Raw genomic sequence first — 13,844 nt, forward strand, 5'->3', positions numbered from 1 at the left:
TATATAATCAACACCTGAAGAACCTTCATATGTGTTCTCTCTCACGCAAGACACTCTTGTTTTCACTATTCTCAATTGCTTACTGTTTCCAAACAAAATTATCATCAAAGAGTCCCTTCTCAGACAAAATATGGTGACCTTCGGTATTTTCTCTGTCTTACTTTCAAATCGGACTCTTAGCAAATCTCTTCATCCGAGCATGGCCACAACCGATCACCTGTTATTCACCCGCTCATCCAATCTATCCAGCTCAGAGCTCGTCTGGTCTCTTTAGCTCAGATTTTGGTGACAACAACATACATCCATACACTTTTCCATAATATCCTACAATCTTTCTAACCCCCTTTATTGGCTTGCAAACAGTTTGAAGATTGCTATATATATATTTGGTCTGGGTTCTTGATTCACACAGGGAGATGAGCACGCATTTCGCATATTGTTGTGCATGCATGATATGAGGGCTCATGCTAACTGGACTATCATAATGGTCTAATGACGGTCCAACCAAATCCTTTTCCACTAGAAAGCTAGAGAGTGGAGATTCCTTAGAAATATTGAGGATCACATATGACATTAACCCCGCAGAAAGTACTTAATGGGAGGTAGAAAGATTTAAATAGATGATTGGATTCAAAATTCAAGCATGTAAACTTTTAAGTTATATTGAATTTCGACTAGTATATATGCTAAGGCTTTCTTCTTGTTGGACTCAAACGCTCTGTTTCTCCGGATGACGTTCCATGCATGCATGGAAAATTTTGATATTCTTGAAATACGTGATGGGAGAAACTCGATTTCTAAAGAAAGAAAAAAAATATAATTAAAAAATGACAGAAATTTGTAATTAAAAAGTTGATATTCTTGAGATAAGTGATGAGAGAAACTTGAATAGGTTTCTAACATAGACGCCCCATGCATGCATGAGTGGAAAATTTTGATAAGGTCCAAAAATGATGCCTTTGTATAGCTTATATGTAAGATTATTTGTGAAATTATAGAGTTATTTTAGATGTTCAAATTAATTTGGTTATTAGAATGGTTATGCCCCATATGCTAGTCCAAATGAAATATTATAGTGGGATGCCATGCACCTGGTCATATGTCAAAAGTCTTTTTCCATACATGCATTTACTTATCTACATGCAGATAAAGTGTGCAAGGAAAGCTGAGCAATTGGCAACGAACTTTGGTGGTCAATATCCATAAGGGGAATTAGAATATATCATGGGTAGGCTTTGGCATTGACTAGGTTACTGCCATCTAAAAAGGCTTCTTTGGTGCCACTTGCTTATTAGGAACAATGAGGTGTACTTGCGTGAATATGTAACTTTTCCTTTTTCTTTTCTTTAGTTTTTTTTATTGTGGGGCTATATTTTTTTCTTTTCCTCCATTCTTCATGCTAGGGTGGAAGAGTTGATCCTCTAGTCACTTTTTATTAAAATTAAAAGTGGTAATTAAGAAGGAACCACTTGAATGGTGAGTAGTAGATGATGGATCCAGTGGGAATTTGTTTGAGTAGAGACAATCAAATGCAGTATAGCAAACAAAAGGGTACTTACTATATAGGGATGCACAAAAAACAAGCCGAATCCGAACCCAACCAGGGCTTATAACCTCTTTGGTTTAATTTATATTGATTTTTTAAAATTCAATTTAGTACCGGTTTGAAAAAGTCTTGAGCTTACCTCTCCCTCTTTATATATATTTTTTAATTTTTTATATTTTTAAAATATAAAATAAAATTTTTATGTATGGACTTAGCCCAGTCCGTTTGGTTCAATTTATTGAACATCAACCTTATGTAAAATAGAATTTTTATTTCTAGATTTAGCTCGCGCTACTGAACATCAATTCCATAAATTGAACTAAACTAAATTGAATTTCTCAAGCCAATTCCAGGCAATTTTTCTTGATAGTCGATTTGGTTTCAATTTCGAATTTAGAAAACCGATTTAAATCAGTTTGGTTCCAAATATATCTCTAAATCAATCTGATCCAACTCATGCACATCTCTAGTTATATCTGATCCGACTCAATTGAGAAATTTCTAGATTTCTCTCGTTGCAGCCTGCAGTCCTACCATGAAGTAGCATCAAAATAAAGATAAGCTCAGTAGAATGGTAGCTGAACAGGAGACCTCATGGATGATGCCAAAAAGTAAAGATAAGCTCAGCAAAATGGTAGCTGAACAGGAGACCTCATGGATGAGGCCAAAAAGTAGTTGGCTTTCTTCCAATTAGGTGGCTAATGAATCGTATACGCGTCTCAATATAAAATACAATCTTCTATCATCCTGCCCATAGATTCTTTTTTTTTTTCAGTGAGCTAACTTAGGTTACGTCAAATTGTCAGGCAAGCCAACCAAATTCAATTCATAATTAATCATTTAACGTTTCATCAAAAGACTTAGTTATTCAACATGTGGCCAAATATTATATGGGATATATATATGATAAGTATCCTTCAATTATCGTGAAGTAGACATAGTATAATACATTTATTTCATGAATAGTTTTGGATAAATTCCTTAATCCTTATAAACACATACATAATTTTATGCTTTTATATTTGGATAACTTGTATCTATCCATGAATACACTATATGCATGCATTGGCTATGCGAGTTCCAGGTAGCAAAAAATGTATATGTGTATACAGGGTGCATATATCTATTAAAGTATATCAATATCTAAATAGATGCAATAATTCACATATATATGTCTATATAGATATATCAAGAATATAATCTAACTTTAGCTTTCACCTCTGAATTCTTAATTTTATATAAAAAAAAGAACAATACCATCAAGTCTTGCAGGATCCAAAACTGCTGTACAAGACAAATCTATTATATAAGATTTAGAAATAGGTTGATTGCAACTTTTTTTCTTCAAAGAAAAAAAAAAACTTGATCAACGGATTTATACCTCAAATCCCAGATAAGCTGTTCGGGAGCAGACAAGAGGTAGCTTCTTGAAACAAAACAATTTACGTGGAACCTGCTGCAATTTTTGCGTCTGACTGAATATCGGAAAGCTCCCAACTCTTTCCTTCTCTTTTCCCATACATGCATTATTATTAGATAAAACAAACCTTGTTTGGTATAGTTTTTTTAATCTTTTTTTATTCAAAAATAAAAATATAAAATCTGATGCAACAAATATATTTGGTTATTTTTTTTTAGTTTTTTAAATAATTTTTATTATTTTTGAAAAAAAGTGGAAGTGAAAAATTTTCTATTTCTTTTTTTTTCGAAATAGATTTTCATCCCTCTCCTATCTCTTCCACCCAGCCTATCGTTCTCGGCTCTATCCTTCCACCTCCTCAAGTCCTTTGCCTTCCTCCTCTTCATCGCCACTCATCTCTCCGATGGCTTCCTCCATTATCTCATCGGCGTCCTTCTCAGTTCCGCCATTTCTTCCATTCATTCGTTCATTCATTTCTAGCATCCATCTTCCACCTTTGTTCATCCATTCTTTCATTCTTTGTATTCATTCATTCATTGTCTTTTATCATCGTTCGTCTGTCCATAAGTTCATTCTTTTGGAAGTGGTGGCATCGATCCATTGATGGCATCTATCACTCTGATCAAACATGTCCCCATGGCATTGTCACTGGTTGTTCCTTACTCCCACTTCCTACTCTCTTGAGACTCGTTTGGATCGTGAAAAAAAGAGAAAAAGTGTGGTCAACGGAAAAACAAAGAAATACCTTTTATTTGATTAAAATTTTTTAAAAAAAGAGATGGAAAAGTAGAATTTCTATAAGAATAAAATTTTCATATTTTATAGAAAATCAAAACTAATGGGAGATATGGAAAAGCTACTTTCTCTCTGATTGGAAATTAGGGTTATGTTTTTCTAAAATTATCTTTAAACCATCAATATCTATAAGTAAAGTCTTTCTCTTTATTGAGGATATAATAGATATTTTATAAAACTTTCTTAGAAAAGTAGATACTTAACAAAATACCACTCTAGAATATACCACTTTTCCATAATCAACCAAACATGCTAAAACTATATTTTCAGTCATTATTTTTTTTAGGAAACATCTTTTCAAAAAACATATTATAGTTAGAAAATTTTTTTATACAAACCAAACAAGTTTTTAATATTTGCTCATTTTAATGCTTTTAACTTTCGTTTAGCCTGTCACTTTAGTATTAAAAATATATATATATATATATATATATATTGACATAAAAAACCTGAAAAATAAAATTTATTTCTAAATAAAAATAAAATAGAAACGACACCACACGCAGCCTACCAAGGCGAGCACTTATTCTGGTCAACGAAAAGAACGCGGTTTGGGTCTTAGGTCACTGGAAACTTCGAAAACCGGCCGAGACGACGCTGCTTAGACACAGCATACAAAGCCAATAAACATTTGCCACGTTGATATTTGTCCCCCTTATAAAATCTATTTAACAAACGGACAATTACTGGCCGTTATCGCCAGCTGAAGGAGCAGCTCCTCTCTGGATCCGATGACCTTGCCGGGGAGGTGACCGGATCCGCGGCCCCTGCGATATAATCTTTCCCTCTGAGTCTCATTTCCTTGTCCTTCTCCTTCTCCCTCTCCTCTCCAAGAGATCGAGGCTTCGCTCCGAGCGCCATTAGAGCTCGTTTCGATTGGATTTTTCTCATCTGTAAGCAAATCTCATCTCCTTCGATCTTCGATTTAAGCGGTCGATTTTGTGATTCGGGTCGGCTTTTGATTCCAGATGTCCAACTCTTCGTGTTATATATTATTCAGACTTTTTTTCTGCTTAAATCTATATGTATTTCGTGACTAAGTTAGATTCGGCTATTTTTGATGCAAATATATATGTATTTTGGTGATATATTATTATGAGTACTGGGTATAGCGATTTGGGATTCTTTTGCCTGTTCCTTCTTTGTAATTATTGTTGTGATGGAATTGAAAAGATTTACTCAAGCATGATCAGCTTTTGGTTATAAGTGGGTGTCCTTAATAGCGTATTGGGATTCTGTGCTTTTATCTGTGCTAAGAACTTCTAGTTCTTCAGAATTTTGAAGAAAGATGGGTGGGATGATAATGAAGTAAAGGGCAGCAGGCTTAGCATGTAGAAAATGGATGTCGATTGATGGCTTAAAATATGTCAGTGTCAGTTGAATCAAAACCAACAGAGGCTCGATGACTAGATCTTCCGTTCCAAGCAACTGGGGAAATTGCATTTTGTCGTTAATAGTAGGTGTAATACAGGTCTTATTGCAGGTGACTATATCATGAAATTGGACTATAAAGTGACCATGCTAGCAGGTTCATATTGAATGTCATGGTTGCCAAGGGAGATAGGGCATGTCAATATGCTGCAGTAGGACTTGTAGAGTCCACCACATATTCAGGTCATATCAATTAGCTGTAGTAGTCCTCATGGAGTCTGCCATGATTTCGGGACATATTAAAGATGTTGGATGAATATTGACAAAGTTGTTGGGATGAGTTGACCTTTGTATTTGTTATGAAGAGGCTACATATTACTTTCTTTAATGTTTTGATTCCTTGGAAATTAATTTCAAGTTTGAACCAACTTAGGGGCTTTATGAAGATGGGGAGTCTGGAGCAAGTCTTCTTTCTTCCTCCCCTTCTTAGAATATTTTCTATTCTTTTTCTCTTTTCTGCACCCAACCGGCGTAAATTTGCTTTAAGTTCTACATGTATATAGCCTCAACTATCGGAAGCAGCCACCAGTCTGAATAAGGGTTTCTGGTCCAACTTAGCTCAGATTTGATTATACTGGCTTGATCTGCTCTTCAAGCAGCCCCTATAGGGCCTTTCTGATGCTCAAATCAATCTCTTAATTGTCTATAAACATGTCTATCTCAATACTCAGCTCTTTATAGAGTCCTCAGCTTACTAATCGTGACTAGTCTACAACTAAGTACAGATCTTCGATCAGCAAGCTGGTCTGTTGCTCACATCACTCCATCCATTGCAGCTAAGTATGGATCTGTTATCAGCAGGTGGTTTGTTTTCCATGTCAGTACAGCTGTTGTTTGATTCCAAACCCATCATCATTTGTTTTTCAAGCTTGAAACCCTCATTAACTTCTGCCTAGAAAACCCTAATGCTTATCAAGACCTTCAGAATCTCCTAATATGACCTGGTAGATGAGCTTGGGATCCATCTGTTTGCCTACATAAAACTTAAACCATTACTTGACTATCAAAACCCTAAGCCTAACTCATGACTTGAGAGGATCTGCAGATTAGTGAAGAGGTGCTAAAATTACTAGTGCATCAGAGAGGTCTTGGCTAGGTGGTGCAGTTAGGAGCAGCAGAAGGCCATTAAAAGGGGGTGTTATGTCTGGCCTTTACTATTCAAAAATATGGCCAGGGTTTTAGGTGTTGCTTGGTCTTATGCTATTTCCTCATTAGATGGTGTTAGTAGGTTAGAAGTTATAATCACTTTGGCCCTGATTGGGAACATCTTTTGAGGGCTGGAAAGTGTTTTTTGGAAGGTAGAAAGTACTTTCAGGGAATAGGTGGTGTTTGTTAAGAGAGAGAGAGAGAGAGAGAGAGAGAGAGAGAGAGAAGTGCCTTTTGGTTCTCCAATAGCTCTACTTGGCTGATGTTGGGAAGTTATTTTTCATTTAATTAAAATTTTGTAGGGAACAAAATGCCCATAAACAAATCACTGAACAAATCACATAATTACATTACATTATATTATATTATAATCACATAATATTATTATAATATTATATTACATAATATTATAATAATATATTACATTATAATAATATATTACATTATAATAATATTATACTATGTAATAATATATTACTATATTATATTTATATTATACTATAATATAAAATACTATGTAGTCCCCTTTATTGTTAATTTCGTCATACTAAAAGTACATTTTCAATTTAGTTACCAAACAGATGTATAAGTTTCACTACACTCTAGAAATGTAGTTATTAAACAACGAACAACTTTTTGTTAAAAATTCTACTGCTTGAAGTTCTACTTCCAATAGCAATTCCAAACAGGGCCTCAAGCCTATTATCAGGCTCTATTGGCCTGCTTGTTTAGGTTCTAGTCCTAACTAAAGTAGTAAACTTCCTCTTGTTCTTCTGATTTCTTAGATTGTTCTCCTTTTTCTTATGGTATCTTTGTCTCTTTCTCTTCCTCTTTCATTAATTTTGTTACTTTCTTGCTGACAAACAACAGCATTATTATTGGTGTTTATCAGATCTGACAATGATCTGAGCATGTTTCAAGCTAGCAGCTGAGAGAAGAGCTCTAAGATTGCACATGAATCAGATCAAACTTCATTTCTAACATCCATCAGGGTTACACCGCTATGGCCTCTGTTTACTGTGGTGTAGTCTTTATCTTGGGCTTATCTTTGAATATTTTATGGTTAGAGTTTTTATTTTTTTACCACCAGAATATCTGATCTCAGCAGTTCAGCAGCATGAACATATTAGTTTAGTTATTTCCTTTGCATTAAATTTTTTGATCACCCATATTTTACTATATGCATCCCATATATATCATCAGGGCTGATTTCTTAACAGCATTAGATAGCAACATTTAGAAGTTCATTCAGGTCCGTGATTTAGGCCTGTCTTCTTATAGGGTCTGGCTTCAAGTTATTACATTGATTGTAATTCTGCAACCCATTGTGTATTGGGCTGACCTCAAATGATTGATGAGTAGGGTGGTCTGCATTTTGAAAGGCACAATACATGTACCTCCACAAGGCCACCATATTAGCTTTATGCTGAAGAAGACAACTAGGTAAAGGTTTCTAATGCTTCAACTTCAAGACCCTTGTTGGTGCCTTGCTCTTCCCTTATGAGGCAGTCTAATTAAATCGTCTATAAAACCAATTTTCAGAGGTTAAATTGGACAGAGAAGGGCAAGCCAAAGTGAATAATTGGGGGAATTTGCTGATATTCAGTTCCTGTGGAGTTTTTGTGAATCTTACTGCTTTCAGGAGTTGTTAATATGTATAAAATCATTGATTTATGCTTGTTTGAATGGTTCCATTTAGTGTGCCATAATAACTGATTTGGCATATTGGTCCATATTTTAAGTTAGGGTAGATCAGGGAAGTTATGTGGTTACCCTGGGGGTCTTTCTTCTTTATACGAAATTATTATGGCTGGTTATTGGTGGGGCACTGAGGCTCTTCCTCACTTGAATTAAGGGGAGAATGCATGTTAATTCTGGACATGACAAATGATTGTAGTCTGTGAAATAATTATTGCTATCTTAGGACATTCTATATGGTTTAGTTGATGTGTTCATCATATGTGGCTGACTGTCCTTAAGTAAATCTAGTGAAGTTTCCTTGTTTCAAAATTGATAAAGTTTTGGCAATCTACAGTCTACCATCATTCATTTTCCCCCCTTTCCTCCTTTTTATGATTGTATTTATTTATTTATTTGATTCTTTTATTTAGATTTATCGTGAATGGAAATTGTTAACTATTCAGTCATCCTTAGAGACTGGTTAACAATTACGGGTCGCCTATGCTGTATATCTTGTGAACTTCTCCCAAGTATCAGTAGAAAATTTGTATGGCAGAGCTTCTGTTTAATATCAACACTTTCTTTTAAAGAAAAAAATACACTTATCACTTTTAGTTATGAATTGATTATATATCCTATTTAGACACAGTCTGATCTAATTCATTGTTCATTGGCTTCAGTCATGGTTTCTTTTGGATGTGGTTTATTTCTGATGTGCAACATGTGTGTTTACTCACTGTGACATCATTGGAAATGCTTCATTAAGACAGAAATCTCTTACAGAAAACTTGCATGGTTGATGCACAACTTTTCATTTTGTCCTTCACTGGCAACCAGTACCCAATATCTTACAGGATGCCAGGAATAGCGACATGACAGTCGCATCTCCACTGTGTATCTTTTCTGTATGAGAGTGGTGTTATTCTAGCTAGCATTGTTCTTGGAGTCATATACTGGAACTGGGAATTCTGTGTATGTTTGCAGTTTTATCCCTGTAGTTATAACCTCGAAAGTTATTTCTTATTGTTGTTATTCCCTATATTTGAATTAGGAGGCATTATGGCTAACAAACGTATTCAGAAGGAGCTTCAGGATCTGCAAAGAGATCCTCCAACATCATGCAGTGCAGGGCCTGCGGGGGAGGATCTGTTCCACTGGCAAGCAACAATCATGGGTCCTGCAGAGAGCCCCTATGCTGGAGGAGTGTTCTTTGTTATGATTCATTTCCCACCTGACTATCCATTTAAGCCTCCAAAGGTCAACTTTCAGACCAAGGTAAGAAAACCTCATATCATTTTTGATTTTCCATAACATTTTTTGTTTCTAAAGATGATGCTTGATTCCAGATATTATTTGTACATGTGCTTTCCCTCGGAATCTCAGTAGATTATAGAAGTGCAAACTATATTGCTAGCTTTCTGATTCAGGAAACTACTGGCATGGGATAGAGGTGGCGTTGGTACCAATTTTTATTATATCAAATAGTGAAATTCAAAATTATTAAAGACTTTTTTCTTAATAAGTTAATTTAGTTTTAGAACTTGTTGGCGGTGGTTGAATTTTATTATTTAAGATAGTTTTTATTGGAATCTTATGCTCTGCATACAGGTAGTTACCAAATAAAATGATAAAAGTAAATAATGTGCTGGAGGCTTACCTTGCTAATGCTCTAGAGGCATGCTTCCCTTTTCATATTTCACATTTTAGGTATTTACTTCTGCTAGCATATTATACAGAACTACATGCCTTGCATCTTGGGTCTAATTTTGGATCTCTGTTGTAACAAGAGTTTCATATACTTTTTTGAGCTCTTCCATGTCTGAGAGAACAGCAGATATGGGCTGCATTCAGTTTGGGTTGTACAAAGTTCCTTTTTCCTACTAGATTAAAAATAGTTCATAAAACAGGATTTTCTGAAGACGGCCTTTAAATGTTAAATGTAGTATTATATCTTTGAGGTGATTTTCCAAGGGAGCATGGAGCTGATTAGATCTGCATGCTTTTAAATATTGTTCATCTTTGAACTACTCGAGTATGACATGGATGATCTTGATTTTCCTTGTTACTAGGTTTTAGCCAAGAATTTTCTTGGTCCACCCTTGAATATTATAATGTATTTTAGGACTTAATTCTTTTTGCCAAAATGTATAAATGATGGCCTCATTCCACTTTAGAACATTCAAATTGCTGATTTGCTGTCGTGGCTTATATTTTCTTAATCGTATAGATGATTATGCTCTTGTACTAAAAAAACTTGCAAGTCAGTCACTACATCTTTTGTTCCTACCGATACAACATATCTACATCAGGCTAATAAATTTGTGCCTTCAAAGAATTCTTCCATTTGTATTATTTGTATAATTAGCAACATGTATGCTGATTGATCACTGAAATCTGCTTCCTGTTATCTGAAGAAATATGAACTGCTTTCACAAATATGGATGATGGGCCTTCATCTATCTGAGCAGGTTTACCACCCAAACATCAACTCCAATGGCAGCATATGCCTCGACATCCTCAAGGAACAGTGGAGCCCTGCTCTGACCATTTCAAAGGTTCTCCTTTCCATCTGCTCTCTTCTCACTGACCCGAACCCAGACGACCCTCTTGTCCCTGAGATTGCCCATATTTACAAGAATCAGAGATCCCGTTACGAGGAGACAGCCAGAGCATGGACTCAGAAGTATGCCATGGGCTGATGGCTTGCTGCTTGCAAACGCAGCAGGTAGAACTTTTTGTTTCCAAGGACTAAAAGTCTAAAACCAGACTAAGTGCTAGTGCTAGTTTAAAATGTCATAGCATGCTTGGTTTTATATATTGACGTTGGATGGAGCCTAATGTTATGGTACTTTGTGGTAGGTTTTGAGTCCTCCGTGGAACTATCAACACGTGAGGCAGGTTTCTCTGCATCCAAACTCTGAATTTATAAAATTAAAAGGCCTTGTTAAGCATGGGCACTGGAATATTTGATGGTGCTGCCTGATTGCTAATTATTTTCCTGAAGATGGTGTCATGTATCTGTTTGCTGGCTAGGAAAACCTAATTATGATACCTTAGGACCTGTTTAGCTCCTGCATCGAATAATATGACAATGGTCGGATGAATTATTAATGTGCTAATAGGTTAATTTAAGAGATAAAATTCTGCTCGATCTCGGTCTTATGCTAGTAATCTTTACGGGAAACCACAGGTTACTATCGCAGTGCTAAAATTGATCCCAAGGAATGTTACAAGCAAACTTTCTTTGTTATAGCTTTAGTAAAAACATGGTTAATGATATGGTTTTAAACACTGGTAAGAGTAGTGGGATGTTTCACTGTTCTGAATGTTGGGAATGCCAACTTAAATTTCCATCTGAATTGTGTCGTAATATCCATGCGCAAGATCCATTGATCAGTATGTTGGAAATTGAATTCAAGGTGCAATCTCGTGTGGTGCTCAAGTTGTTTGCAAATTATGCATTATTTACCAAATACCATGATTGCAAATGCTGGAATATGCTCCTAAGGCATCTATGAACATGACTCCATCATTATTAATCACTGACATGTTTTGCTTTTGTTGGTTATTTAACTATAACTAATTAGATGTTTTGAGTGCCAAATATATTTATATGAAATTTTCAAAAAAAAAAAAAACAAACAAACAAATCACTTACGAATCTCCATCTCCACCATTAATGAGATTATATGCGGCATCAGTTCTTCTGCCATTGTGTTAATGGCAGAGATTTCTTTTAGTCATGCATGAGGGGAAGCCAATGTTGTCACAAACAAATATGTGGAAGTCTAATCCCTTCACAGCCGATAAGTCATTGGAGATAATCAGGGCATTTATTCTTATCAAGTGACTCGTAGCATTCATTAATGGCACTCTCTTGGTATTCCAATTTCTCGTGCTTGTAATCTGGACTTTGTTGTGATTTTATGAATTTGATTTAATCGAAGTATCACTTAATTTTTTTGGAAATGCTTCGAGGCATCTATTGTTACAGAAGTTTCTTGGGCCAACATAGTCATCCATCTCTACATATTACATAAATTTGCTTGAGTTACAATAATTTCCCCCCCTCGTTTTCTTGGTTAGCTAAGAATCAATGTATAACTTCGACCAATAATAAGTATAAGAAGCTAGTGAGGATGTGACCATGAGATATGACTGGATTTATGGGCTTGTGGCAGGAGTATTAAGGCTTCCCATGTTTCTGCAACCTAATTACTTGCCTGACTAGGTGACCTGCTTTCTCTAAAAGAGAAGGAAAAGATGCTTCAATCCTAGTCGCTTCTTCTTTTTTTTTTTTTTTGGCTAAACCAGATGTATCATACAACACGAGTATGGATACAGCCAAAAAAGTCAAAAAAATAACAAGTCCCGAAGTGCACCAGACAACTCTCTCTCCCCAATCTAAAGAGTATCCCTGGAGTGGTTGGCCACATACGAGGCCACTCAATTCGCTGCTCTAGTGGTCTTTCTGTACACATGCTTCACTTGTAAGGCCATCCCACCACAGAAGTTGCTTCTTCTTCTCATGTGGTTAATTGAGTGTGTGGTAAAAAGATCCCTACCTAAACAGACTTCAACCATTGGTGGAGCAAAGCATCTTACAATATTGAAGGAAAAAGGCATACCTAGGATTTTCCTGGTGACAGGGACTCAAAATAGTGCTGCACATTGGGCACCGAGACTGGCAACATGCATGGTTGATACCTAGTGGAAGGGTTCTTTTTCCATCTTTAACTCTTTAACACTATAGAAGGCAAAAGTGCTAGAACTCAAAAACATGCTTGCAGTTGATTCCATTAGCAAAACATTAGAAGGGCATGAACCATATGAATCACCTTCGGCAACCCAAAAGAAAACTGAATGGATCTCCCACTAGAACACACCTTTAGCATAGCTTCTATGGACTCAGAGGCTGAGGTATGAGCTTCATAGGCACACTAGTCGTCATTTTTTTTTCTTTCTAAAACAGATGGTTTATATAGTTTATGGATACACTCAATAAAAATCAAAAAACAACAAATCTCGGAGTGCTGTAGGCAGCTTCACTTTCTGGCCCCATCCAGTTTGCGGTTCTATTAGCCCTTCCGAGCACACGCTTAGCCTGAAAGACTGTACCATCACTCATCATAGTCCGAATATTCCAAAGCATGGATGTCTCTCTCCACATGCTTAGCCACACTAGTCTTTTGACATGTCTATCGTTTAATGAATGGCTGCAGTCTTGAAGTGTTTTAAAAGGTTGGGTTTATTTTACTTGATGTTATTTCTAGGATGTGTAGTAACGTAAAGCATATGCTAACGAAGTGGAAATAGAGAACTTGTAACGGTACATGGGATTTGAAAGAAACGTGTGGCCTGGCTTGTGGGGTTTTACACTTTTACTAAAACTAGTCGTGAGAAGCCGGCGGTGAGTGATGGTTGTTCAAACTTACTCCAAGGACCCATTTGTTCTCGTTGCATGGAAATGGATAATACTGGCGGCTGTTACGGTAAACCCAACTTAATTCCATACCATAGAAATCCGTGGATTTGACTTGTGAGGATTTGACCTCGTTGGAACCCTAGGATAAGGTTCCACTGTCCCTGACCCTGCTGATCCCAAGTGCAGCCTTTGGAGTGGATGTGGAGTCTTCTTCAGCTGAAACCATGGGGTTCACTGGTCGATCACTATGGATCATGTTAAAAATTCCTATCCTCAGGTGGTAAGGGGGACTTGGAGGTCACTCACTGGAAATAGTGTGATGCATGGAGGATATTTGAATTTGCCAAGCCAGCAATAGCACTACAATAAAATTGGGCATTAGCGACGCTTTTATGCGTTGG

General features: G+C 36.2%; 1 protein-coding gene across 2 annotated transcripts; it reads left to right on the forward strand.

Moving 5' to 3' along the window:
• The first annotated feature begins 4,443 nt into the window (after positions 1-4,443).
• On the forward strand, positions 4,444-11,021 carry LOC120112121 (ubiquitin-conjugating enzyme E2 11-like). Of its 2 annotated transcripts, XM_039130770.3 has the most exons (4): positions 4,444-4,654; positions 9,070-9,293; positions 10,487-10,743; positions 10,878-11,021. In XM_039130770.3, the coding sequence occupies exons 2-3, from the start codon at positions 9,078-9,080 to the stop codon at positions 10,715-10,717; spliced, it is 447 nt and encodes a 148-aa protein (XP_038986698.1). In that variant the 5' UTR covers positions 4,444-4,654; positions 9,070-9,077; the 3' UTR covers positions 10,718-10,743; positions 10,878-11,021. The 2 variants fall into 2 exon arrangements, with proteins under 2 accessions (XP_038986698.1, XP_038986694.1); XM_039130766.3 differs by having other exon boundaries at positions 4,445-4,654; positions 10,487-11,021.
• Positions 11,022-13,844: the final 2,823 nt, after the last annotated feature.

Source organism: Phoenix dactylifera, chromosome 2, assembly GCF_051530095.1.
Source record: "Phoenix dactylifera cultivar Ajwa chromosome 2, Ajwa_hap1_PhDact_Kaust_v1.1, whole genome shotgun sequence".
In the NCBI taxonomy this organism is placed as follows: domain Eukaryota; kingdom Viridiplantae; phylum Streptophyta; class Magnoliopsida; order Arecales; family Arecaceae; genus Phoenix; species Phoenix dactylifera.

Excerpts from the sequence above, each read along its gene's own strand:
- LOC120112121 (XM_039130770.3), top strand. The coding sequence starts at position 9,078 with ATGGCTAACAAACGTATTCAGAAGGAGCTTCAGGATCTGCAAAGAGAT. Across the intron at positions 9,294-10,486 it reads AGGTCAACTTTCAGACCAAG|GTTTACCACCCAAACATCAA; the intron begins GTAAGAAAACCT and ends CTATCTGAGCAG.